Genomic DNA, 26122 nt, shown 5'->3' with positions numbered 1-26122 from the left:
ATAATTTTCAATTATATACGCTGCGTCTCAAGTTCAAGTTAGACTCGTGTTAATCGAAAAAATTGCAAAAACTTTTGAAGCGATTTTGTTGCTAGCATTAATTATAATTAATAATCATAATTAAATTAGATCGTAACGCGTTTTGGGATCATCTTAATTTTCTTTTTTTGATATCGAATTGCTAACCAATTGTCAGGCTGATTATCATCATTATCATTATCATCCGTTCGTTCGTTCGTTCATCCATCCATCCATCATCAAAAATTTCTCTCTTGTTTTTAGTTGTTTAGTTTTTGTCTTAGTTCTTAACTAATATTACATGCACTCGGTTTTTGCTTCATCAGCTTCACTTTTCTCGGTCTCTTGCAGTTATTTTGACTGCTTCATTTTATAATGCATACATACATATGTATATATTGTAGATATATATATCTATTTGTATAATAGAGTGTATATAGTTGTTTTTTTTTTATATAAGCATTTTGTTTTCCTGTTTGTTTGTTAGTTTAGCTCTAGTAACCATAATTTGTTGCATTCTTTTTTGCACATTCTCCAAACACACATCGCGACACGACTCCGTCTTGAATCGCATCGTGTTGCATCATCGCATTGTTGATCCTATCTCAATCTATAAATAAATACTCCACACACATTTAGCTATATATCAGTTTTTTTTTGTAGATAGTTTTACGACAAACAATCTGGTTTGGTTTCCTTCTCATCGGATTCACAGCAACGATATATCTAGAAAAAGGAGGAAAAAAGTTTTAAATTAGTTTTGGTTAAGATAATATATGAAGTTATAATAAAACAAATAAGAAAATTAAGAATTCAGTACTAGCAAAATAATGTGGTATTACTCTTTAAATATACTAAAAAATACTGAAGGCTATATTTGGTATATTGAAATATTAGATTTACTATTGGATTTAAAATCTATCAAAACATACACACTTAATATGCTAAAAAAATACAAAAGATATGTATATAGAAGACTGTTTGGTATATCGATATACTATAAGATTTAAAATATACATAATATATGGGTTGTCAATATACTAATAGATTTAACATATTAGATTTAACATATAAAAAAATTAATATACTTCAAATATACCGAAGGCTATATTTGGTATATCGATATACTATTACTTTTAAAATAAATAATAATAATAATAATAATAATAATCATAAAAAATACAAAAATATACAGAATTCTATAAATGGTATACCGATAATAACTTTTAGATTTAAAATATACCATAAACAGTATATCGATAAACTATTAGATTTAAAATATACCATAGACTACAGATTATACCAGATTGTCAACTATGTAATCATGACCTGACCTATAAAATTATTTCTTTAATAATATTACTTTCTTCTTTATCTGATCGCAACCACATTTCTAGGAAACTTAAAGACTGTTCTTATAATTGTATGCACCAAAAATCGTAGCTAAAGCTTCTATTCATTTTTGAAAGTAAATTAAAAAGTGATTTTTAGTACTCCAGATGTTTTTGTTAAATGCAACAATTATACAAAATCAACTCAACAGAACTTGTTACGAGACTTAAAGTAATTGCACTCGATTTCCTCATGTGAAAATCTATTATTATACGTATTCTTAGTAATGTGAAGTTGTGGTACCTTTATTCTCGTGACTATCAGCAGTGACTAGCGTGGTGGTTGCCGCTGTGCTTGTCAGCAAGCTGTTGTTGTTGTTATTATTGTTGTTGTTGTTGATGTGCAGATCTTGTTGTGACTCAATGCTCAGATCAATTAACTGACTGACGGCCACTGGATTCACTGCATCCTGCAGCAGATTGATGTCACTGCAATAAGTGAGCAAACAATAAGTTCGAAACAAGTGAATAATAAATGCTGTGGATGCATCCACTTACTTCTTATTGTTAACATTCTCAATGTGGCCATTGCCATTGGCCACTGCTACGGGCGGCACAACGACAGCAGCTCCTCCTCCCGTTGTTGTCGTGGTCTCCACATGCAACTTGCCGTTGCTCACGTCAAACGGATGCAAGTTCTTGGCATTCTCGTCGATAATCATGTTGGAGAAACTGTTAATCAGCGAGTTCTCCTTGTCCAGCACCGATTGCTCATACATCGCCTGGCTGTTGATGGGCTCTGCAACAGCTGCCGGAGCAGCCACTGCTGTGGGTGCCACAGCAACGGGCGCAACTGGAGCAGCGTCTGTGCTGCTGCTGCTGTTGGGTGAGCCGCCTGTCGAGTTGTTGCTGCTGCTGCTGTTGCTGTCGCTTTCCTTGGGCGCCGCCGCTGTCGCAGCCTTGGCGTCACTTGATTCCTGCGGGAGAAATTTAATGTTAGATGGTGAAGATTGAGGCATCCTAATTGTTGCATTACCTTGCTGGGCGTGGCAGCTGCGCCAGCCTTGCGAGTGCGCGACATAATTGCCTCGACACGTTTGCGTCGCTCTTCGCGCTCTTTTTCCTCACGCTTGAGACGCTCGGCGACTTCGACGCGTTGCTTTTCCGCATCTTCCTTGGCCTTCTTTTCGGCCTCCTCGCGTTCAATGCGCTGACGCTCTTCATCTTCGCGTCGTCGCTGCTCCTCTTCCTCGCGCTGCTGTGCTTCCTGTGAAAGAGTTGTCAGAGTTGAGCTTGAGGTGGAGAAGTATAAGTTATTCCACTTACCTCGATGGCCTTGCGCAGACGCTCCTCTTCGCCGCGACGCTGCTCTTCGGCAAGACGTGTGGATTCCTCCTCGAAGAGTCGCTGACGTTCGGCTTCCTCCTCCTGGGCCTTGAGCTCGGCGAGGCGCTCAGCCTCGACACGTTGTCGCTCCAATTCGGCCTGTCGTTCGGCCTCCTCGCGGGCCAGGCGTCGTCGTTCGGCTAATGCCGCCTTTGCCTCCTCCTCCGTCGTGATCTTCTTGGCAATCATCGATGCGGTCATCAAATCGTTGCCCCCCTCAACAGCGAGTCCAGCAACTGCAACTGGAGCTGCGGCTGTCGTTGGTGGCGTTAATTCACGCACCTCTGAATTCTCCTTGCTGCCATTGCGTGATGTCTTCTTCGCCACAGCGACAACTGTTGCCTCCTGTGTTGGCTTCTCGTTGCCCTCGTCGGCCTTCTCCTCCACATGGGCAACAACTGGCTCCGCTGGTGGCTGCTCTTCCTGTGCAACTGGCTCTGGTTGTGCCTTCGCTTCCACCAATTGCACCAACTCCTGTTGCTCCTGTTCCGCCTGCTCAGTGTTTAGAGCCTCCTTCTCGGCCTTGCTGACCGCAGGCGCTGTAACCTCAGCTGTTGGAACCTCTGCATCTTGCTCTGGCTGCTCCTTTGCCACACCGTTAGCCTTGGGTGCGGGTGCAGCTGCTGCTGGAGCGGATTCAGCTGTTGATTTTGTTGTGGTTGTTGTGGAGGTAACAATCATAGATGTGCTCATGACCGAAGGGACTTTGTTGATCGACTCCTTCGCGTGTCGACTGATGCGCTCCGAGCTGGCGGTGCGGCTCGGCTGCTGTGCCTTCGATGCGGACGCGGCCTTAGGCAGCAGCGGCTCCTAGAAAACAAAAACGAGGTAATCAAATTAGTAGATGGTTAGACTTCGAGATCAATATCTTAAATTCAATGCCATTTAAATCTAATTAACTTTGAGCCTGCCCGGTATATTTTAGTATTTGAGGTATATTTTTGGTATATTTTAAGAATATGGGATAATTGAAGATGGGAACTCAGACTTCGGATCAATATAAAGCGTTTTAAATCTGATTTATACTCATAGGGTAGAAGTTTATAACTTTTGTACTCTATGGTATATTATGAATGTAGTAAAATATTGATATACCAAATATAGGCTTCAGTATATTTTTGACCCACTACCCATTGGGTAACTCAGACTTTGAATCAACATTACGTCTTTTAATTCAGATTTTTATACCCGCTACCCATAGGATAGAAAGGTATTATAACTTTGGGTCTGTCCGGCTATAATCTACGGCATATTTTAAATCTAGTACAAGTGGAGGCTTCGGTATACTTTAGGTATATTTTAATAATATGGTTTTATTGAAAAATGGTAGTGGGATACTCTAAGGGTAGAAGGATATTATAACTTTGTGTCTTTCCGATTGTTTGGTATATTTTTAGTCAAGTATAATATCGATATACCAAATATAGGCCTCGGTATATTTTAGTATTTTTGTGGTATACTTTAAGAATACGATTTTATTGAAAATTTGTGTCGAGCTTTCTTGTTAAATCTCAAGTTAATACTTTTCGCACAGATAAAACGGTTGACAAGAAAAATAAGTAAATAATCAGAGTTAACTCTTAAATATCAGACTCTAGCTAAAATGTTACTCCACACGGACAATTAGAAATTAGTTTTTTTCTTCAAGAAGTCAATGACAAGCTTATTTCATGAGTTTTAAAACAAGTCTTATCTTATATAATGGATTTCTTTTGCAGCTTATAATCTACATCAATTTATTTTCCTTGTTTAAAGTGTGAATTAGTTCTAGAAAATCACTTTTCAAATGTAATAATTCGCAACATATTTGTTATCTTAAAGAGCGCATATTAAATACGATTAAGCGCTTCACTGTGCATTATAATCTTTTATACTATATATCGTGTCGATTGCGAAATCTTATCACTTGGCTTACCCGCTTCGATGGCGTCTTCTTCTCGGCGCTGTGCATGCGCGTTGAACTGGAGGTGACAATCATTGAGGTGGACATCAGGTTCGCGGTTCGTTTGGGTGTCGTTTGTGCTGTAGACGTGGATGGCGAGGCGCTCGTTGTCTTCACCGGCGGCTTCTGATCCCTCTTCAATTTATTGATCTCTGCAAGAATGAGACAGCAATTAGTTAACAGATATATTAAGGAATTAATATCAATGATCTATGACTCACCCTCTAGGGACATGCCGGTGCCGGCAATGCTGGCTGGCCGTGGCTTACGTGTGGAGGCTGTGCCTGGACGTCGGGGCACCAATCCCGATGTGGACAACGTTGTGGATGTGGACATGGCGCTGCCTGGACGTGAGCCACTCAAGTGTCCATGACCGCCAGGTGTCACATTCCCTGATCGCGAGCCTAAACAAATGCAAAACAAATACAATTAAAAATCACAGTTCCACATAGAGTTAACAAATGATGTGCAGCAGGTTTTCTGGGTTTAAATTGTCTCTATATATATATTATATATGAAATATGGGTGAGAACCAAAAAGATTAAACGTTTTGTGATTTTTGTGACCGTCACCAGGAGAGTATTGTCATTAGCAGTAAACAAATACGAATACGAAAAACAAGTACAATAATAAATGAGAAGAGCTAAACACAGATTTCAAAAAAAGAAAAACCAAAGACACCTCGACGAAAAATACGGTTAAAACAAATACCAAAAACAAAGAAAATTTGTCAGCAACAGAAACAGAGGAAGACAAAGCATAACCTATAAAGGGTGTGTTGTGCACGTGTGTGTTTCAAAGGGTGTGGGTGTGAGTCAGTGTGTGTGTGTGTGTGTAGGGTGTATAGGGTGTTTATAGTGGAGCGAGGGTCGCCACCAGAGTTAGATGGTGAGAGACCAGTTGAAAACATACGAAGCGAACGAATACAAATGGCAATGCTCAGCACACAATATATGAGAACCACAATAAATTTCCACGCGATCGCTTTATGATATCTAATCAGATATAGATGGAACATATATATATATATAGACATTTATCAAGGCTGCAAAAGTTGGTTAGTTTAAAACTTCAATTGTAGTGGAACATTTTCAATTGAAATTCGTAATATTTTAAGATTTTGAACTTATCTATTTGAGTCAAATTATTTTTCTTGAACCGGTTCGATTGACTTGGAACAGTTTACTTTTTTCAAGTGCTAGCGTTTTATGTTTTAATTTATATTTTTGATCGCATTATAGTTGAAAATTTTTAATTTTAATTTATTCAAATTTTAGCGAAGCATTTTGTTTCATGGGTGTATTTCCTTTATATATTACTGAACCGTTTCAACTCGTAAGGAACACGGTACATTTTTAAAGAGCTAACGATTTATATTTTTCTACGCTTTGTAGTTGAAAATTGTTCGTTTAAATTGTTCACATTTTTTAGGTGCATTTTATATAACTGATATATATACTTCATATAATGCTTGAACCGGTTCGACATGTTGATAACAGCATAATGTTTTTTGAACCTCTGAAGTTCTATGTGTTAAATTATATTTTGTAACGTTGCAATTTCAAATTCGATTAATTAGATTTAAGTTATAATTTGTGGGTTTAGCGATTGAACCAATTATTTAATGAACCAGTTCGATGTGTTGTATTTCAAAGCAGCCTTGATAACTAACTATATATATATAGATGATAGATATATGCAGATTGTTGCTCAGATGAACTGCAGTTGAGAGCGGGCAAAGAGAGATTTTTTTCGTGTGGCGTTTTTGTTCCAACTCCTACTTCGTATGTCTTCCTACGCTATGTGTATGTATGTGTAAGATGTTAGCCAATAAGTGTAAATGTGTGTGTGATCGGGCGGGGGTCTTCAAATCGGAGCACTACTTGATGGAAGGGGGAGAGCTTAGAGAAATGTAAAAGGACTAAAGCACTACGTTTGAGTATGCCACCAAATGTACAGGAGAATGTGTTGTGTGTGTTGTGTAGCCAAAAGTTAGGTTATGTGTGATGTGAGGTGAGTTACGCTGTGGTGTGTTTTTGTAGTAGTATTGTTGTTCGTATGTTGGGTTTTGTTGTTGTTGTGGTTGTTTGGTTGATCGCACACACCTGCATTCACTAACAAACTAGAAGAGTTCATGAGCAACAATGAGTTTGGATCGAAATCGAGATAACGTTGGTGGTGGTGGTGTTGGTTGTGGTGGTGGTTGTTGTGTGGGTTAGTAGTTGTTGTTGTTGTATTATAGATCGCATATTGCTGCTGGGCACGCCTAGTTGCATTCGCTGAGGCTGTCGTATAGGATGCATTGTTGAGGGATGAGGCAAATGATGATTGTAGATATTTTTTAGTTGCGCTCGTTTGCAAGCCAAGACTCGATTGGCGTTGTTGCTGTGCTGATTGTGGTGGATTGTTTGCTGTGCCAAATTGGGACCACGAATAGCTAATCTGTGACATGCTCTTACTGGAATCACGCTGACCAGTGCTGCCCAAGGGACGAAAGCTAGTCGAGATGCCGCCACCAAGTGAATACTTTCCACGCTCACGCTGCTGACCTCCTCCTACTCCAACTCCACCAGCCAAATGGGTCATGCTCCTCGACATGGCGCCCACAGCCGTTGAACTTCCACTGGCGCTGCCCACACTTGCGCTTCCAGCCCGTCGATTGCTGTTGCCTCGCGACAAGTGGCCACGCCTTCCACTTCCGCCGCCGAGGGAGGCCGTCTCGTCCAGCATTTCCAGTTCACGTTCGCGTCGCTCCCGCTCCACGATGGCGCGCACATGTTCGCCATTGCGTCGTATCGGCTGGGCCAGTTGGTCCAAGCGGTTCATCGAATAGGCGCGTCCTGTGGAGCGGCAATCGATTGTGGTGTCGTTGTTGTGGTTGTTGTTGTTGTGGAGTTGTTGATATGTAAAGTGGAAAGTGGTTCAGAAAGTGGTTCATGAATCAAAAACGGAATCAGAAACATTGTTCTAGCTGTTGGTTGTTGTGGTTTTGGTGGTGGTGGTGCTATTTTTGTGGATCCTTATGCAGCTATATATATTTATATATACAGAAGACGTCACACTAATGGATCGCAGACTGCGCTACAAAATGTTTCGAGAGTGTGTGTGTGTGAGAGTGGGGTGTGTGTTTTGAGTGTGGTTGTGATAAACACTTTCCACTGGCACTACGGAAAATAATCAATTTTCAATAAATAATAATAAAATTGGGGCATGGATGATTAATATAAAAATGTGTTATTCATATTTCAACTTTATGAAAGTATTTGAATGAATCATCTTTGCTGAAGCTAAACGTCAAAATTACTCAGTATTTTTTGACTAAAATAGTATAATTTTAAAAGTACATTTTTTACGCATAGGAAAAAAGTATCTAAATGCAGTATTTTTTGGTCAAAATAGTATGTTTTTAAAAGTACACTTTTTTACGCACATAGAAAAAATGTACACTTAAAAATATATACTAATTCGGTTAAAAATACTGCATTTAGGGAAAAATACTGCATTATATAAGTGATAAATGTACATTTAAACTCATATACTATTTCGATCACAAAATACAGCATTTGATGGTTTTTCCCTATATACTAATTCGTTCAAAGAATACAGCATTTAGATGCATTTTACCTATGCTTAGTGTAATTATAAAAACATACTATTGGTAAAAAAATACTGAGTTATTTTTATGTTTGTCTTCAACAAAGATGATTCATTTTAAATAAATACATTTAGATGATTTCAATCTGTATGCCAGTGGAAAAGTGGTATTTGTATAAAGTGTGTCTTGTGTGCTCATTGGTGGTGCTTCAAAAATTGATACAACTCATAGATCCAGTTGCTGCGCTCAAGGGAATAAAGAAAGCAAGTGAGAGTGGAGACAAGACAACAGTATCTTCCATATTGTAAAAGAAATGATATCCTTGTTGCACTTTTTCGAATTGTCGTCGCTGCGGTCCGTCGTGTTGTTCTACAAATGCGGCTAACTTAAACAATGATGATCAAAAATGGGTTCATGAAGCTGCTTAAGAACGATGATCATGATGATGATGATACAAGATATTGATGCTGCTGAATATGATGATGATAAAAACACAATTGTCGAATTGCCGAGAAGGGGGGAATTGGCAGGGGGGAGGAAGAGAATAACTGTGTTTGTGGAGGAATTTGGTGACTGATCTTACCTGGGGTTCTGGGCGTGGTGCTCAGTGAGCTGCGCGAACCATAATGCCCGTCTCGGGGGCTGGGTATTGTCGGCATGAGGTCCGTTTTCCTGCGGTAAACGCTTCGGAACATAATGTTCTGTGATGTGTCAACGATATCTTCTGCAATTGTGGTTTTGGATATTTTTTTTTGTTGGTGTTTTGGTTTTTGGTAGTTTTCATTTTCATTCATTGATCAAAAGTAGTTGTCTGGACTTATTTTTTTTTTTGTGACACAGCGGTTATAAAAACTATTGCAAAATGTATCATCGATAAACCAAAAGCAAAGACTAAAGCAATAATCATGCCGAGAGAAAAAGAGGAGAGAGAGAGAATTCTACTAAAATAGGGAGAGAGTTGAAAAATAAAACTTTAAGGGCCACCGCTAGGGTTGGGTTTGGTTTTGCATTTTATACAGGGAGGAGAGCCAGGCAAGTTAGGGCTACGCAATCACTGAAAACGAAAAAGCTGCAAAACTATCGATAACACAAGCGATCGATTACTGTTAGCTGTAGTAGTATCAATAACATTCCGATTAACGATCAATTGCTTTGATAAGTATTATTAGTATTTCTTTGGCTGAGCTCAATACAACTATCGATAACTGTAGACTATCGCCTTACTATCGATCGAGCTGGTGCTCTACAGGGCAGATATGATTAGTACGAGTTTACGAGTAGAGAACATGCAAATTGGGCGCATGCTGGTTATGAAGGAGTTGTTGGCTTACAGCAAGCTCTTTTACACAACAGGAGCGGGGTTAAAGAGGGCAACAAACAATAATTTCTGAACAAAACAAAAAAACAATAAGGAGAAGAGTAGTAGAAGAGAATAGAGAAGAGGAACCCTCACCCTTACGATATGAGTTATTGTTGTAGTTGTTGTTGTTGTTGTGGCTTGCAGCTGTCGCTGTTGCTACATTTTGTCTGTGCGCAGTTGGTGTTGTTGTAGTTGTTGTAGTGGAAATCAGTTTTTGTGGATTATTGGGCGCTGCTGGCCCATCGATATTTATCTCATTGGCAGCGATTGAGAGCGAGAACCGCTTGGGTGGCTCATCATTGGAATAGCCCCAATTGAACACCTCATACATGGACGAAGATTTGCGTCGATGATCTGTGTGGGTTGGTATTAAAAATGGCCGGATTTGTACAGAGATAAAGTATAATAATTTGGTGATTTTAGAGGGAACAGTAGATTAAACAACAGCAAGGCAGGCAGACAATTCATTCAGGCTGGACGCGACTCGATTGAGAGGTAGAGAGAGTCGCGAAGGTTTTTTGGTGATCGTGTTTATGTATACTGTATATATATATCGTGATCATCAGTGCTATTGCTAAGTGATAAATCATATATTGTATATATTGTGTTTGCAAATCAAATTAAGAAACAAATGTGTGTGAGTGTTGGGTAGAAAGTAGAGAGTAAAGTTAAAAGTTTACACACAGCTGCAACAGTTGACAGTTACATGGGAATTGGGTACATTTAGAGTACACACAAGATTAAATATATATATATATGTATATATGGATATATACTTTAACGGAACTGAGTCTAAAGTAATATTAACTGCAAAATAAATATGTAGTTAAGATTAGGTGTGTCGGTGTCTGTGGGTTCGAGTGTTGTGTATTGGTGTGTGTCAAGTGTTTTTGTGGGAGGGCAGTTCGAATGTTTTCTTTCCGGCAAATTTGTGGGGGATTTGTGCACTTTACACTCACCATCGTGTCTGTCCGTGGAGGATGAGGCACGCTTCTTAGCACCACTATCGGCAAGTTCACGCTCGGAACTGCGACGTGAGAGCGAGGCGCCCGCCACATTCGATATGGATGTTGATCTGTAACAAATAGCAAATGAATTTTAGTTAGGAATTTATCGACACTTCGAATCCATCACATACCGTCGCTGACTCCAAAAGGTGCTGGGCGATACCAGGCCATAATCAGCCGGCACATCCAATAAACGTGGCGTCGATGATCCAAAAGCGAAAGCAATCGAATTTCTATCGCGTTTCTTTGTCTCTATTCGCGATTCGCGCTCCTAAAAAGAGGGAAAGGAAAGAGAGTATAAGTAAGAGAACATAATGTTGTTGTTGTTGTTGCGGAGATGACGCACCTGATTCTTTTTGAGAATATATTCACGTCGCTCCTTTTCGGCCTCAATGATGGCCTTTTTGCGCTCCTCCACCTGATGCCGCTTCTCTGTATCTCTCACGCGTATCTCCTCGATGCGACGTCGTCGTTCCTCCTCCTTTTGTTCGCGATACTTTTGCGCCGCCTCCGCTTGAGCCCGCAGCTCCTCGATTTTTCTTTGTCGTTCCTCATTCTGTCGATCGCGCGCATATTTCAGTTTCTCCTCGCGATCTTTGGACACTGTCAAATGACAGAAAAATAAATATAAAAAATAGCGTCAGCAAATGATTAGTCAGCGGGGAGTAGGCTCAAGGTGAGGTTCACAGTTTGGTTTGAGTGTGTGTAGCATAATCTTCATAAATTCACAAGTAAATGCAAGTTGTAATCGACATCGATATCGAGAGAGACATCGACACGACATGTGCTACCTGTAGACGAAATCAATAAAGCGTCAGCTTTGTTCGACATTCTCTTTCCCCCCAAGTATTTTGATGGGTTTTTATTTTGGCATTTGCCGGCGAGTCGCAAACTCGCGACTTTTACAGCCGTCGACTGACGTCATCGACCGTTGTGCGGCGGCTCCTCACTCACTATGTGGGTCAATTGACAACAAACTACAATAGCAATGCACACACTCATACAAATACACACACACACTCGCACATCAGGTCGCCCCCAGATGCGCAAATAAGGCAAAAAGAAAATGTAAGCGCACAATTTTATTAAAATGACATTGAAGCGCCATGCAAAAAAAAAAAAAAAACAAAATAGAATGCTAAACAATCGTTGGGCAAATCAAATATGTTGGTCAACTTTCTGCGCATTCGTTGTAATCGCCAATCGGTTTGCAACGTTATCGTTCTCGTTATCGGTTTCTGTATTTGTGTGCGGTATTTATGGAATGTAGTAATGACGTCATAAACACAAATACTACAGAACACAAAGAAGGAGCAACACTGCAAAAGCTGCAACCTGTCACTGAATCATGGTCAACTGTTTTTCATTATTTACATATTACTTACTGCCGGATGGAAAATATATCATCATGACAGCAGGCAGCAACAACAAGGTCGCATATTGTGTTTAATTTGGATATGTAAAATGAATGCTGAGATAAGAAGCAAATGAAGCTTATCAGCTGGGAAGAGTGTGTTGTTGATCATGCGATGGCGACAGGTGCTGAGAGAGAAGTAAAGAGAGCAAAGGGAGCTGCAGACAGCAAAGTTGTTTTGCACCGGAAAAGGGAACACGATTGTGCGTCCTTCTTTAGAACGTTCTAAAAGCAGTGGGGAACGCCATGTGTGCCAACGTGGATGACATGACCAACTGCAATTCCCCGCATTTTATGTCATGCATGAGGCATGAGGAATGTCAACTACCTTGAGCAGTCTCATCTGTGCTCTCCCTCTTGTTCGCTCTTTAAGGTCGCCCACCTGGGCAGAGACCAGTGTTGCAGAGTGCACTTTTGTGTGGGCAGCGCGAGATTTGTTTTGTTTTTGTTTGTTTGACAGTAGGAAAAGAGCGTGCCGAAGTCGTCTATGCCAACTTTATGTAACCAACACATACACATACTCTGACTACATCTGATAAAACTATAATAAAAAAAAACAATGTTTTATTTTGCTTTTACCTTTTCGTTCGGCGCTGCCCTCTCGGCTTTCGGGTCGCTTGGGTATGTTTTCCACTGAAAGTAAATAAAAGTGCAAGGCAATATAAACATTCAAGTTTTCCGTGTTTTCTTTTTATGTTCTTTCGGTTTCGTAAGCAGAAAAATTGAAAACGTGCTATTTTTGCAGTACAAAATAATAAGTTTTCCACTCACTGAATGCAAATACAAAAGGAATATCAATATTATGTCGGCAGCAAAAAAGAAAATCAATCGGCTTCTTGTTTTGCACTTGTAGGGCAAAGGAAAGAAAAACACGCATTTGAGACGACGACGGCGACGTTGACGATGACTGAGAGAGTGGCAGACGGACGGGCGGCGGTCGAAGGGGGGATGACGACCAAACACATACAAACAAATAACAAAAAAAAAAAAGTGTTCAGCTGCAGCGCAGCTGCTGTCTCACGATGACTGTGAACGGCGGCAGCGGCTGCGGCAGCGTCAGTGACGGTGACGGCAGCAGCAGCGAAAATGTTTTTCCTCCTGGAACTTTGAACGCATTTATTTATAACTCAAAACTCCGGTTGACGTTATGTGTGGTGGGGGAGGGAGGTAGGGATAAGGAATCATCACATCCGAGCACGGGGGCAAATTTCACCCATATGAAGCAAACACTTCTTTCTGGCTTCTTCTTTTTTTCACATCGTTCGCTTTTGCTTTTGAGTGTGAGTCGTCGTCGTCGTCGCCGTTGTCGTTGTCTTGGTCGCTGCCCATTCGACCAATAATTTTTTGTAGCTTGGCTAAAAACTTTTTGTTATACGCATTGATGGATACTATTTTGCACTTGTCATTGAACGCGCACGGTTTGAACTCTTATTTCTGATCGCATTTGATGTTTTTAATGCATACCTGATGGATCTTTCGAATAATTTTCTTGCTGGCCCTCGAGACTCGCCATATTCTCACTTTATTTTTTCTACATCTACACTTACATCTATACACTTAGTGATGGGCAAACTTCGATGGCACTATCGATGTTTCGATGTTTTAATCTTTTTTCTAGACACCGATGTTTTACGGTAAATATCGATGCTATCGCAGTCAAATAATATAATTTATTGAATTAAGTTATATTTCTCATTAAATAAACTTAAATTTTTGCACGAACTTACTTCTATTTTCGTACACTAAAAGACAGTCATATAAAGCTTCTCGTTTGGAAAACATGTGTCGAAATGTGACCGCAAACCCGATGCTGAAATATACTATTTACCGTTAAGAATATTAAATGCTCATCTTATTGAGAAGATTTAGTTTTATTTACTTATATTTGCTTATCTAACAATAGTCTGCCAATAATAAACAATAGAAAACTCGCTAAATATTAAAACAACCTGAAAAAGTATATACCACAAATGTCTATTATCGGTGTGTGTGTTGAGTACTTAACGGAAAGCTGCTTGCTACAATTATCGCTAAGCTGCCTCTCGATAATGCACTTAAATATACCGAATGCTTATTCAGAATCCCGCGTTTTATGTAGTAGCAGCAAAGCGAAGCAAACTTTTTAAGAAAATAAATTAAATATAATGCCAGAAGCGCCGGAAGCTGCCGTTGTGGATAAACGCAATAATTTGCCATGGATCGAGAAATATAGACCGGTCAAATTCGAAGAGATTGTGGGCAATGAAGACACTGTGGCCCGTCTCTCTGTCTTCTCCACGCAAGGCAATTCGCCCAACATTATCATTGCGGTAAATTGTTTAATTGTTGACAAGAACAGTTAAATTAATGTGTTCAACTTGCCATTACAGGGACCACCGGGCGTGGGCAAGACAACAACGATTCAGTGTCTGGCACGCATTTTGCTGGGCGACAGCTATAAGGATGCAGTGCTGGAATTGAATGCTTCCAATGAACGCGGCATCGATGTGGTGCGCAACAAGATCAAGATGTTTGCTCAGCAGAAGGTGACATTGCCACGCGGACGGCATAAGATTGTTATACTGGATGAGGCAGACAGCATGACGGAAGGTGCCCAGCAATCCTTGCGACGCACCATGGAAATCTACAGCAACACAACAAGATTTGCACTTGCTTGCAACACCAGCGAGAAGATCATCGAACCGATTCAGTCGCGTTGTGCCATGTTGCGTTTCACCAAGCTATCGGATGCTCAGGTGCTGGCCAAGCTAATTGAAGTGTGCCAACTGGAGAAGCTCAAGTACGATGAAGATGGCTTGGAGGCAATTGTATTTACGGCCCAAGGTGACATGCGACAGGCGCTGAACAATCTGCAGTCGACGGCACAGGGATTTGGCGATATCACTGGAGCAAATGTTTTTAAGGTGTGCGATGAACCGCATCCCATGCTGTTGCAGGATATGTTGCAGCATTGTGCCGCCAATGACATTCACAAGGCGTATAAGATTCTGGCGAAATTGTGGCGTCTTGGCTATGCACCGGAGGACATCATTGGCAACATCTTTCGTGTGTGCAAACGGCTCAATGTGGATGAGCAAATGAAATTGAATTTTATACGAGAGATTGGCATAACGCACATGAAGATTGTGGATGGCTGTAATTCCCTATTGCAGCTAACGAGCTTGTTGGCCCAGCTGTGCACGGTCGCTGAGTCGCATTAGAGATCAGAAACATTTAGAATTACTCAGTTTAGTTGTAAGATCAAGCTTGTTAAAAAAGTCCAGTTTAATTTACATAAAGTACATAACCAAATGAAAACTAATTCATGAATTAAGAAAATACTTAAATTTCGCAAACAGCTTACAGCAAAGTCATATTCGAAAATCGGCGCCCTTTAAAAAGTGTTACCAAGCTAGTACTTGACGCACCAGTATATTTAACTCATTAAATAAGTATATTATGTAAATTGAGCTTGCGGTCACACTGTCACATCGGTGTATTGCTAGTTGAATTTTTTTTTCGCGCACGGTCGGATATAAAGCATTGTATGAAACAATTGGTGGCTGCAGAAAGAAATACAATAAAAATGCAGATGCAAACATATAAATTGGTGGTCGTCGGTGGTGGCGGCGTAGGAAAATCAGCCATAACGATACAATTCATACAGGTGAGGTGATGCCCAGGAATAAGCTGGTGACGTCGTCGTTGTCGTTGTTGTTGTTGCTGTTGGAAAAAAACTAAAAGTGCTGTGAGCATACTGTGTGTGTGTGTGATGTGATATTGTGATGTTTTGTTTGGTTGAATAGCAGTTAGCTGTTGACACAGAACCTAACAACATAATTCGAGAAGTCATCAATGCGGCGAATGCAAAACCTCGCTACTCATCACTTTGAGACAGGGGCGCGGCGCAACGTAACAAGTGGGCTGGACCCTTGTTTTGGCAAAAGCAACAAGCGACTAGTCTTGATGTGCTTGCACATCCATATATGTATATACAGTATACATATGTGATTAGATATTTATGTCGTATGTGTATGTGTGTGTGTGTGCTACATATTTTCAAGCATAGATCATCTTCACTAAAAGCTGCAGCGAAATCAACAAGCACACACATACACATTCACACACACATGCAGTCGTATTGAATGAATTTTACGGCGAATTTCAAACATGGTTAAAGGGCGGCTCCCAGTGGAGCACCTTAACTTGGAGTTGCGCTTTTTGTTTATGGTTATCCGCGTGTGTATGTGTGTGTGTGTGTGTGTGTGTGAGCTGAGGTCAATACGACGACGTTCGTCATGGTCACGACCACGGTCTCTTGGCCCGTCGTCTAAATTCTGAATGGTGTGGCAATGTTGGCATTTATTTATAGTTATTTGCGTCATCTCCAACCTCCTCATTCATATATTTACACTAGCCCCTATATACATAAATATCTACATAAACATATGCATACACACACACACATACACATGCAACAATTGTTTTTATATGCTCTGATATTCATCTCGAATCTAGAGTGTATCTATGTACATATGTATGCATATGTTGTTGTTGTTCTGGAGATGATAAAAGAGGCGTCGTTGTGTGTAAACAAAAAGCACTTAAGAGAGAATGATCATTTCTTTTTAGATCCTTCACTTTAACCAAAGTAAAGTGAATATATTCGATCCCATATTCGTCTTAGATTCTTCGTTCTGATCCCATAACTTATGTTCATAGTATGAACTTCATACTTATATTATGAATCAGCATTAATAGCTGAGTCTGCCCACATATGGTTTATTATATAGACCTCTGTTAATATAGAGTAACTTATTACATATGGTAGCGTACATTTTAATATCTTTCCCCATTCCCAATGTTATAAATAAACCCGTATTTTATTATTAATTGCTTTTTATTAATTGCTCTACTATTAACCACAGCGAGAAAAACTATAAACTCAAAAACCTGTATATTAAGAACCTTATTTTAAATGAAATGAATAAAAGTGACGAATGGGTTTTAAATTGATTCTGCAAATTTTACAACGAAAGTGATATATTTTGTTTTTATATGAATGAAAATGATGAATAGTTCCTCAAAATGTTTGTAATGTAACAGACAGTTAAACTACAGTTTGATATTGATACTGCAAATTTTACAACGTAATTGATGTATTTTATTTTTCTTTTCATTTCCCAGAGCTATTTTGTGACAGACTATGATCCAACCATCGAGGATTCCTATACCAAACAATGTGTCATAGACGATGTGCCAGCCAAGCTGGACAGTGAGTAGATTTCCTTACAGATTACAATATCATATAATTAATGCTTTGGTTTTCCTTTTTCAGTTTTGGATACGGCTGGACAGGAGGAGTTTAGTGCAATGCGGGAGCAGTATATGCGTTCGGGCGAGGGATTTCTGTTAGTGTTCTCCTTGAATGATCATTCCAGCTTCGATGAGATACCAAAGTTTCAGCGACAAATATTGCGTGTGAAGGATCGCGATGAGTTCCCCATGCTGATGGTGGGCAACAAATGCGATTTGGAGCATCAGCGTCGGGTGTCGCTGGAGGAGGCGCAGAATACGAGCAGAAATCTAATGATACCCTACATTGAGTGCAGTGCCAAGTTGCGTGTCAATGTCGATCAGGCATTCCATGAACTGGTGCGCATTGTGCGTAAATTTCAAATCGCCGAGAGGCCCTACATTGAGGAGGGATACAAGAAGAAGGGCAAGAAGAAGTGCTGTCTGATGTAAGCAAAACGCTTGCAGTTGAATCTCACAATCTGGTGACAACAGCAGCAGCAACAGCGAACGAATTGTAACGAGTATAACACCAAATTTTAATAATTAAATAATACGGCGCCACGACTGAGCTATAAAGTAGAGATATCGAATCCAGAGATCCACCCACAAATCCCGCAAAATGTAATGCATTTTATACCGGCCCCGCCCAGTAGCATCAACGCGAATCGAGTCACAGCTCACAGCTTCAGTTGCAGCGTTCACGCCCAGCTCGCCAGTTAACTAACTAACAAAAAAAAGAGGAAAAAGAAAAATATAATGAAACTCAAGTAAACAAATGTCCTTGCGTCCCCAGAGAGCACAGAGCATACATCCATACATGAATACATATATACATACATTTATAAATACATGCATACATACATTACATACATCCATATATATACAAGCATGCATACATACATACATATATATATATAATATATATTTTTGTAATATTATTTGTTGATCACAACAAGGCAACAATTAAGAACAAAAGGTTTTTTATTATTACTATTGTGTGTATTATGGTTAAAAGTTGTGGAAATTTGCGAAACAAATTTTTGTGTGTGCGACTAGCGATATTTGTTTGTTTTCTAAATGCGATTAAATCAAATCAAATGAATGAAAAGTAAAATTAAATTTAATTAAATTATAAAAATGCAATGCAATAATTGAGCCAAGTTTCGTCATACGTTAAAACGTTTGTTTGTTTTTGTCGATTAAGCCAAAAGTAATGTGTTATTGTAATTTGTATTGTTATTTACTACTAATAATATATATATATGTATATGTATTACATATTTATATGCTATATACAAAATACATACATACGAATATGTATAAAATGCTTAGAATTCAATAATTTGTTATCAATGATTGTGTTGTGTTGTGTTTTTTGATTCAAATAACAAATTGAGTGCCTCGTTCTCGTTGCATTTAGTCAGCGCATTGATAACAACAACAAAAACAACAACAACAACTACTACTACAGCAACAAAAACAAAACAACAACAAACACATACGCAACAACAACAACATGAAAACAATTTAGAATTGATATTTGTAAACGATACAAAAACAAAAAAAAGAAAAGAAAAACAAAACAAAAAAGAAACGCACAATACAATAATAATTGTAAATCTCTTAAATTTATTCTATGTTTTTTATACAAATTGTGTATTTTTACATAATTCATTTTTATTATCGTACGAGTATTGAAAATATGAAAGCAAAGTGTTTATTACATTTTAAAAAAATATATTATGTATTTCTTTGTTTAACTCGACACCACCCGCTTCATTTAACGAGCCTTTATTAATTTATATTATATATATTTATATTTATATACTTATATATATATTTATATATATTTAATACAAAATATATGCGCAATTCTAATAAATACATACAAATCACAAATGCTTCCAAAAAGCTGTGTTTTTAATATTCGGGGATTAAGGATTAAAGGCATGGAAATCTGTAGCTCAAGATAAATTTGGAAAATCTGAGAAAATATATCATATAATACATATAGTGAGGTCCTTAATTAAATTAATTTTTTTCTATAGTTACAGCGTATTGTCGTATAAATTACAATAATGAACTTTTCAAAAATTTCGGGCCTTTTCGAGGAAGAAAATAAAGAACTGCTATTCCAGTGTGCATCCAAAACGTGCAATTGTGTAAAAATATAAAAAAAAAAAACTTAAAAATAAAGAAATCTAACTAGGTTTTTGATTGTTTGTTATCCCTATGTTCCAGTTTACAAAAATAAGGTGGAAGCGATCAAAATTACAAAAACAAATATGCGAATAAACCGCACTGCTATTTCAAAGTTCACTGCTGTTAAGTGGGGAAATGTAGTTGAAAATTGCCTTGTTAAATATTTATTTTTCAATTAATCGCCTGAGAATATTGTTAGTTCTCAAATAAATATAAAAATCGGAGTATAAGTAAATACTTTTTATTTATCATTTCAAACATTTACAAACTAATAAGCGATTAAAGTAAAGAGCTTTAACAACAGATTAACAAAGTTTAAGCATTAAACTAAATTTGTTTTTTTTTTAATTGTCTTGTTTAAAATATTATTAAATAAATGAGAAATTTAATGAACACACATCAAGGTTGATAAAAACAGAAACGAATTAATTTAGATCATTGCTTGATGGATTTTGATATAACAACAGATCGTTAATAACAAAGTTTAAGCATTGAACTAAATTATTCTGTAATTTGTAGAAAATTTTTTGTTAGGGATATGTTAATCCAGGACTATTTAGATTACAACATTTTCTTACACCTAATTAAAGTTCCCTAATTAAGTTTGATATGGGTAATTCTCTGGCGGAACTGAAACAATTTAAAAAATAAATAATGTTTATTCTTATAGCTCTGGATTACCACTTTATTTAGAGCTAATATTGATTTTTAGGAACTCGTTCTGTTATACCATTAAATATATAAGTTTGTTGATTTTTTGGTCTGCTTACGAATTAGTTCATTTTTATTCTAAAACAGAAAAATAGTTTACAAGATTCATTCTTTGCTGTAATTAAAGTTCTAATCAAGAGGTATAAGTTTCCTCTTTAAATGTCTTAGTACTATATGATTGTTTGATTTTTCGCCGGAGAATTACCCATATGTGGTCTTATGACGTCAGGATAATGAGTTGCGTCTGTTGTCTGCTGCTAGACAGGCAGCCTTATAAGTGTCCAATTAATTGAATGGAATAATGAGTCGAATGCTATTTGATTGGGTATAAAAGTAGCTGCGACTGTCCTCAACTGTATAGAAGGCATCATGAATCCAAAGAGTGAAATCCTCATCGCAGTTGTGCTCGTCTTTCTGCTGGCTTGTGTGGAGTGTCAAGTAATTGAAATCAATCCAAATTTCCACAAGCAATCCATTAACATTTCAGTAATTGCAGCTGACATTCTCACCCGACTGGGGCAAGCGATCGGTGGGCGGAGCAAGTGGATCAGGCAGCTTCTTTGAGCCACAGCAGGGAAACTGCAAAACTTCCAATGAGATGCTGCTGGAGATCTTTCGTTTTGTGCAATCGCAGGCACAACTATTTCTGGACTGTAAGCACAGGGAATAGATGGAAGGAAATGTGAACGAGGTGGACAACCAAATGATTATCTACTATTATTATAATGCTCCATATATGTATGTTTTGTGTTTTATATGTATTATATACGAGTACACAAGGTAGTCGTAGTCGGCATTTAGATTTAGAGAAGTTTTTCCTCCCCCACTTTTCATTTCTCTCAGTGCAACAAAATGTAGCCATGTACCCAACTCCAAGTCAAATAAATAAGCGCATCCGAAAATGATATAAAACAAATGTTTGTGATTGAGCGATTGACAACAACATTTGAGTCGAGACCTTGCGCCTGGTTTGAACCGCTTTTTCCGGTCATAGGTAGAGGTGCTTTACCCTTTCTGACTATTTCAAGTTCAAGCGATTTGGTTTTTACCCCGACAACATTAATCTATAAAGGTAATTTAATTTAATTTCGAAAATTACAACAATTAAACTAGAGCACAATTCAAATGTGTGTTTAAGTGCTCCACAGTTTGAGATGACTTTGCTCAGTGTAACGCGACATTTGACAGTCTGAGCAAGCATTCGCTATGGAGAACTCTACGAAATTCCGGATACAAAATGCTATAATAATGCTCCTTACGCTCAGTTACTCGGTCAACTGTAAGTGTTTAACGTTTTAGTTTAAAACAAATTATTATTGCACCAAGATTGTGATCGTGGCAAATGTAGTGTGTGTTTGTAAAGCGACAAAACATAAACAAATGAATAAACACGTATGTTAACCAACGCACAATTGTTGTGGGGGAAGTAATGTGTGTCATGTAAACACTTCCAACACAATCGATAGCATCGCTGGACCTAATCGGATGACAAACGTCAGTGGCCCAGATATTTTAATTTGTTGGAATTTGTTGAAATTAACAAAGCTGAGTGACGACGACAAGAGTTAATTGTGATTGCTGATAAAATTGTGTTTATTTATTAGTTTAAACAGCTTTTGCAAGTCAACGTTATGAAATGGACTTTTGTTATAGCAAGAAGCTTTTTAAAGCAAGGATCTGTCTAGAATTGCTGGCGCATACCAAACATCTTTAACGCAACAGCATCATAGCAAGCAGCTTTTTAGAGCAAGGATCTCTGTAGGAGTGCTGCCATCCTCTGTCTCATATCAAGCAGCTTTAACGGAAGTGCGTCTTAGCAAGCAGCTTTTGTTGCGCTCGCTCGCCCGTTGCTCACTGAACCGGCCCTGCACAACTGGGCGCCCAACGATCTACAACAGATAATTATCTGCAAAAGTCAACAAACGTTGGCACGTATCAAAATTGTGTTATAATTGAATAATTTAACAAATATGAAATCGCCGCAGTTGGCTGACTGCAATCAAATGCCGTCCATTTAGTTAGTCGCTGACCAACATTGGGCACAATTGGCAGCATGTTGCTGGAGGAGTTCTGCGTGAAGGTCTATTGGTGGCCATTTCTCTCGTATTTGGCCAGCATCAAGGGACTGTGTCCGCTGTATCCGACAGGTTACTATCCCATCTATCCGCTGCCACCACCGCCGCCACCACCGCCTCCGCCACAGCCAGTTACACTAATTCCATTCCCGTCGTCCACGTCCGCAGTGATACCAACGTTTCAACCCACGCCGCCGCCTCTAACGCTGCCACCGTTCCCACCACCGCTCACCACAACAACTACTACGACCACGTCGACATCGTCCACGTCATCGACGACAACAAGTGCTGCCACCACAACGACGAGCACGGCAGGCACAACGTTGCCAGTGCCCACCACGTGTCCATCGCAACCTTTTGTTTGCCTGCCCGGTGGCGTGCCTCCGTTGCCCAATTGTCCCTGCATCGATCCTCGCCAGCAGCAGCAGCAACCACAGCAGTTAAGAGCCACCGTTGGCTCGGATATGATGATATTTGTGCCGCTGAATCCAGGTCGACGTCGCCGTCGTCGGCGTCTCGCTGGCAAGGATTAGAATCGACTAGAACAAGCACCAACAAAATTCCAACACAACAACAAATTCAAAAACCAAATTCACTCATACTTCCCCCTCAACATAAATTATACTTAGTTCAATTACGCAATAAATTCTCAAACAAAACAATTGGCAATCTTTGCACCTCAACACAATATTAACTAAGCCTGCAAACCTGATCCATGAGCTGTGTTCCCTCTTTTAGCCCAGCAACAAAGCTGCTATGATGCACGTTCCCGCTCCGGGAGCTGTGTCCCTCTCACCTCCTGCGCCCAGCTGCTTGAGCAGGTGCAGACAGGCGCCTCCAGCGAGTTTCAAACGTTTTTGGGTCAATCCATTTGTGGCTTTGATGGCTCCAGTTTTCTGGTAACGCTGACGTCTGAAATGTGCTTTAGAGGTTACCTAATTAAAGTTGCTCCCCCCCAAATTTTCAGGTTTGCTGTGCTGAGCAGCGTGCGCCGCTGATTAGCCGCAGTCCCAAGGAGTATGTGCCGCCCACTAGCTCATCACTGGGTGCCTTTCAATTCTCTCCTTTGGGTGTTCCAACTATACAGAGTCCGCAGTCCACGCCGATGGTCTTTCAGCCCACACCCCCGTTTAATCAAGGTGCGTTGGTCATCAGACCAACTCCTGCTTTGCCAGCTCCAGGTTTTCCCTCAGCTTCCCCCTCAGGTAACAGCGTTTGCGGTATTGGCGGTGCAACCACAAATCGTGTGGTGGGCGGTTTGCCGGTCCGAAAAGGTAAACTATAAATTTAGATTAAACATAATAAATAATTTGGATATTTTTAAACAATTTAATGAATGAACAAAGGAATTACTTAATGAATATAAATTCGCAGAAAGTTTTTATATTATTTTGTATGCCGTAAATTTCGGTTTTTAAATGTTTTAATAATAATAAGATCATAATTCGTTGTAATCTTACCATTAGAAGAAAGTTTGTATATCATTTTGTATCTCGAAACTTTCGTCTTGCATATGTTTCAATTCGCTATTCATTAGGTTCTTTTTCTCATTTAAAATTTAACAAATGACTTTAATTATGATCGTTGAGGCACTTAATTTAAAACTGTAAATTTGAATTTTATTTTAGGCGCTTATCCCTGGATGGCAGCTCTTGGCTACTACGATGAAAACAATCGCAGTGCACTGAAGTTTCTCTGCGCTGGCAGCTTGATCAGCGCTCAGTTTGTGATCACCTCGGCGCACTGCATCAATCCCACTCTGACTTTGGTGCGACTGGGTGCCCATGATCTGACCAAGGCTGCAGAGCAGGGTGCCATTGATTATCGCATCAGGCGTAGCATTGTGCATGAGAACTTTGATTTGGCTTCCATTGCGAATGATATTGCGTTGATCGAGCTGAACGGCGAAGCGCCATCTAACGGTAAGTGGAGGCACTAAGCTTGTCTAATATCGGCTACTTGAATTGCTTTTGTTTCATGCTTGATTCGCAGGCGACATTCGACCCATTTGCTTGCCCGAGGGCAACAATTTTCAGCGCGAAGATGCGTTTGTTGGCATGCATCCGTTTGTGGCAGGTTATGGGGCAACTAAACATCAGGGCGCCACATCGAATGTGCTACGCGATGCTCAGGTGCCGATTGTGTCGCGTCAGAGCTGCGAACAGAACTATAAATCTGTTTTTCAGTTTGTCCAGTTCAGTGACAAGGTAAGGAAGGAATTATTGCCATGTTTATGATGATCATTCAACTGATATCAACTGATGTTCATTGCAGTTGATTTGCGCCGGCAGCTCCACTGTGGACGCCTGTCAGGGGGATTCCGGTGGACCACTTATGATGCCTCAGGTTAGTTACTGCTTCATCGATGCGTCATTGATTGGTGGAGAAATTTATTGTAGGGCAAATTACGCCTACTGCAATGGGTCTTAGTTGCTTTGGCTGAAATTTGGTATATTTTGACCTCTAGTAGTAATTAATCGATATACCAAATATGGCCTTCGGTATATTTTAGTATTGTGCTTTATATTTTGATCTGGTATATTTTGACATCTATGGTATATTTCGAATGTAGTACTTCATGGATATACCAAATATCTCATTCGGTATATTTTAGTATTTTACGGTATATGTTTGGTATATTTTAGGAGTAATACCGCGCTGTTTTGGTTTTATTTAAAATGGGTAGCTTTCTTACTTGTTTTTTAATTAAACTTGACTTTCTAAATTTGAAATTTTCTTTACAGCTCGATGGAGGCGGTTATCGTTTTTACTTGCTGGGGATTGTATCCTTTGGCTATGAGTGCGCCAGGCCAGGATTTCCTGGAGTCTATACGAGAGTTAGCAGTTACTTGGGCTGGATTCACAATAAATTGAACTCCCAAAGGGGCAAAAGGCGCTGATCCCATTTAAATCTATCTTTCCACCATACACACATTTAATATTTACTATTTAATAAAGCCAATCAATTTTGATTGAAATGGGTATTTAATTTTAATTTAACTTACAAACATTATTCAAATTTATTATAAATTCGTCACTAATATATTTAAGAGGTTCATAGTCTGCTGTTAAATTTCTTGAAATTAAATTAAATTATTCTTAGAAGAATAACATTTTATATGTGTATATACACATATCATACTTCCCGTGATTCATGTTTCAAGAAATGTCTAAAACCGGCTCTACAATCTGGCAGTCTTCAACACTTTGATGCTTATCAATCTCGCCAAGATAAATTGTCACAAACGTAAGACTATTAAGAAGACATTTCAGCTTCACAACAGTTCATTTTGGTGAATAAATATTTTTTAGGGAAGTACTTTTTTTATTATCATTCCTTGGTTTATAAAAACGCGATGCAGCAGCAATCAAATTCGATCGAAATTCGAAGGGAAAAGTAAACAACGAATTAAAGGGTTGCGCTGTGCGAAAAGTATTGGCACTATCATCATTAGCAGTCAAGAGGTGTACAATGGAAATCCCACAAATCTTTGATTGAAAATATGAAGGAGGGATCCAAATTAGATTGCAATTTTGGGCTCGTTGTAAGCAAGTTATAAATTAGGGTAGTTGTCACGAAGAAATTATATTAATTGATAAAAGATAATTATCTTATTATACTTTTATAAAATCTTTTAATATGCTTGAGACTTTTTCTGTTGTTTTATATAATGATCGATCCATGTATAATACAATATCAAGTACCAAGCAAACCCCATTAACAATTGAGTGTAGTCTTTCATAAAGACGCCTCTGCTTAAATTAACACACTTTATCACGATTAAAAACAAGTTGCACAGCTAT

The 26122-nt window shown here is 39.0% G+C and overlaps 5 protein-coding genes across 21 annotated transcripts; 4 read left to right on the top strand and 1 right to left on the bottom strand.

Annotated features, from left to right (window-relative positions):
* Positions 1–157: 157 nt before the first annotated feature.
* On the bottom strand, positions 158–13634 carry LOC117571835 (ensconsin). 17 transcript variants are annotated; one of them, XM_034254215.2, is made up of 15 exons: positions 13518–13634; positions 12633–12686; positions 10986–11242; positions 10771–10910; positions 10592–10707; positions 9726–9986; positions 8856–8996; positions 6783–7517; positions 4899–5081; positions 4651–4829; positions 2676–3545; positions 2386–2616; positions 1908–2326; positions 1654–1838; positions 158–744 (listed from the first exon to the last, which is right to left on the bottom strand). In XM_034254215.2, the coding sequence occupies exons 1-15, from the start codon at positions 13564–13566 to the stop codon at positions 728–730; spliced, it is 3837 nt and encodes a 1278-aa protein (XP_034110106.1). In that variant the 5' UTR covers positions 13567–13634; the 3' UTR covers positions 158–727. The 17 variants fall into 17 exon arrangements, with proteins under 17 accessions (XP_034110106.1, XP_034110108.1, XP_051861729.1 ...); XM_034254217.2 differs by having other exon boundaries at positions 7137–7517; XM_052005769.1 differs by lacking the exon at positions 13518–13634 and adding an exon at positions 12825–12945.
* A 464-nt stretch (positions 13635–14098) lies between these two features.
* LOC117571837 (replication factor C subunit 2) lies at positions 14099–15361 on the top strand. Its single transcript, XM_034254224.2, has 2 exons — positions 14099–14362; positions 14423–15361. Exons 1-2 carry the CDS (start codon positions 14198–14200, stop codon positions 15251–15253), a joined length of 996 nt encoding a protein of 331 aa, XP_034110115.1. The 5' UTR covers positions 14099–14197; the 3' UTR covers positions 15254–15361.
* A 158-nt stretch (positions 15362–15519) lies between these two features.
* LOC117571842 (ras-like protein 2) lies at positions 15520–18847 on the top strand. Its single transcript, XM_034254230.2, has 3 exons — positions 15520–15699; positions 17220–17307; positions 17371–18847. The coding sequence occupies exons 1-3, from the start codon at positions 15580–15582 to the stop codon at positions 17778–17780; spliced, it is 618 nt and encodes a 205-aa protein (XP_034110121.1). The 5' UTR covers positions 15520–15579; the 3' UTR covers positions 17781–18847.
* A 1755-nt stretch (positions 18848–20602) lies between these two features.
* LOC117571845 (adipokinetic hormone) lies at positions 20603–21142 on the top strand. Its single transcript, XM_034254234.2, has 2 exons — positions 20603–20681; positions 20740–21142. Exons 1-2 carry the CDS (start codon positions 20613–20615, stop codon positions 20911–20913), a joined length of 243 nt encoding a protein of 80 aa, XP_034110125.1. The 5' UTR covers positions 20603–20612; the 3' UTR covers positions 20914–21142.
* A 1154-nt stretch (positions 21143–22296) lies between these two features.
* On the top strand, positions 22297–25226 carry LOC117566845 (venom serine protease Bi-VSP). Its single transcript, XM_052005793.1, has 7 exons — positions 22297–22831; positions 23057–23217; positions 23286–23592; positions 23947–24240; positions 24311–24525; positions 24593–24664; positions 25063–25226. Exons 1-7 carry the CDS (start codon positions 22297–22299, stop codon positions 25216–25218), a joined length of 1740 nt encoding a protein of 579 aa, XP_051861753.1. The 3' UTR covers positions 25219–25226.
* The last annotated feature ends 896 nt before the right edge of the window (positions 25227–26122 follow it).

This window comes from Drosophila albomicans, chromosome 3 (assembly GCF_009650485.2).
Source record: "Drosophila albomicans strain 15112-1751.03 chromosome 3, ASM965048v2, whole genome shotgun sequence".
Lineage (NCBI taxonomy): Eukaryota > Metazoa > Arthropoda > Insecta > Diptera > Drosophilidae > Drosophila > Drosophila albomicans.
Note: the sequence above shows the minus strand (reverse complement) of the source record. Positions and strands in the feature narration are given on the sequence as shown.

Excerpts from the sequence above, each read along its gene's own strand:
- LOC117571845 (XM_034254234.2), top strand. The coding sequence starts at position 20,613 with ATGAATCCAAAGAGTGAAATCCTCATCGCAGTTGTGCTCGTCTTTCTG. Across the intron at positions 20,682-20,739 it reads TGGCTTGTGTGGAGTGTCAA|CTGACATTCTCACCCGACTG; the intron begins GTAATTGAAATC and ends CAGTAATTGCAG.
- LOC117571835 (XM_052005769.1), bottom strand. The coding sequence starts at position 12,930 with ATGCGTGTTTTTCTTTCCTTTGCCCTACAAGTGCAAAACAAGAAGCCG. Across the intron at positions 11,243-12,632 it reads GGGCAGCGCCGAACGAAAAG|TGTCCAAAGATCGCGAGGAG; the intron begins GTAAAAGCAAAA and ends GTCATTTGACAG. Across the intron at positions 1,839-1,907 it reads GAGAATGTTAACAATAAGAA|TGACATCAATCTGCTGCAGG; the intron begins GTAAGTGGATGC and ends CACTTATTGCAG.
- LOC117571842 (XM_034254230.2), top strand. The coding sequence starts at position 15,580 with ATGAAACAATTGGTGGCTGCAGAAAGAAATACAATAAAAATGCAGATG. Across the intron at positions 15,700-17,219 it reads TAACGATACAATTCATACAG|AGCTATTTTGTGACAGACTA; the intron begins GTGAGGTGATGC and ends TTCATTTCCCAG. Across the intron at positions 17,308-17,370 it reads TGTGCCAGCCAAGCTGGACA|TTTTGGATACGGCTGGACAG; the intron begins GTGAGTAGATTT and ends TTCCTTTTTCAG.
- LOC117571837 (XM_034254224.2), top strand. The coding sequence starts at position 14,198 with ATGCCAGAAGCGCCGGAAGCTGCCGTTGTGGATAAACGCAATAATTTG. Across the intron at positions 14,363-14,422 it reads CGCCCAACATTATCATTGCG|GGACCACCGGGCGTGGGCAA; the intron begins GTAAATTGTTTA and ends TTGCCATTACAG.
- LOC117566845 (XM_052005793.1), top strand. The coding sequence starts at position 22,297 with ATGTTGCTGGAGGAGTTCTGCGTGAAGGTCTATTGGTGGCCATTTCTC. Across the intron at positions 23,218-23,285 it reads TTGATGGCTCCAGTTTTCTG|GTTTGCTGTGCTGAGCAGCG; the intron begins GTAACGCTGACG and ends CCAAATTTTCAG. Across the intron at positions 24,665-25,062 it reads GACCACTTATGATGCCTCAG|CTCGATGGAGGCGGTTATCG; the intron begins GTTAGTTACTGC and ends TTTTCTTTACAG.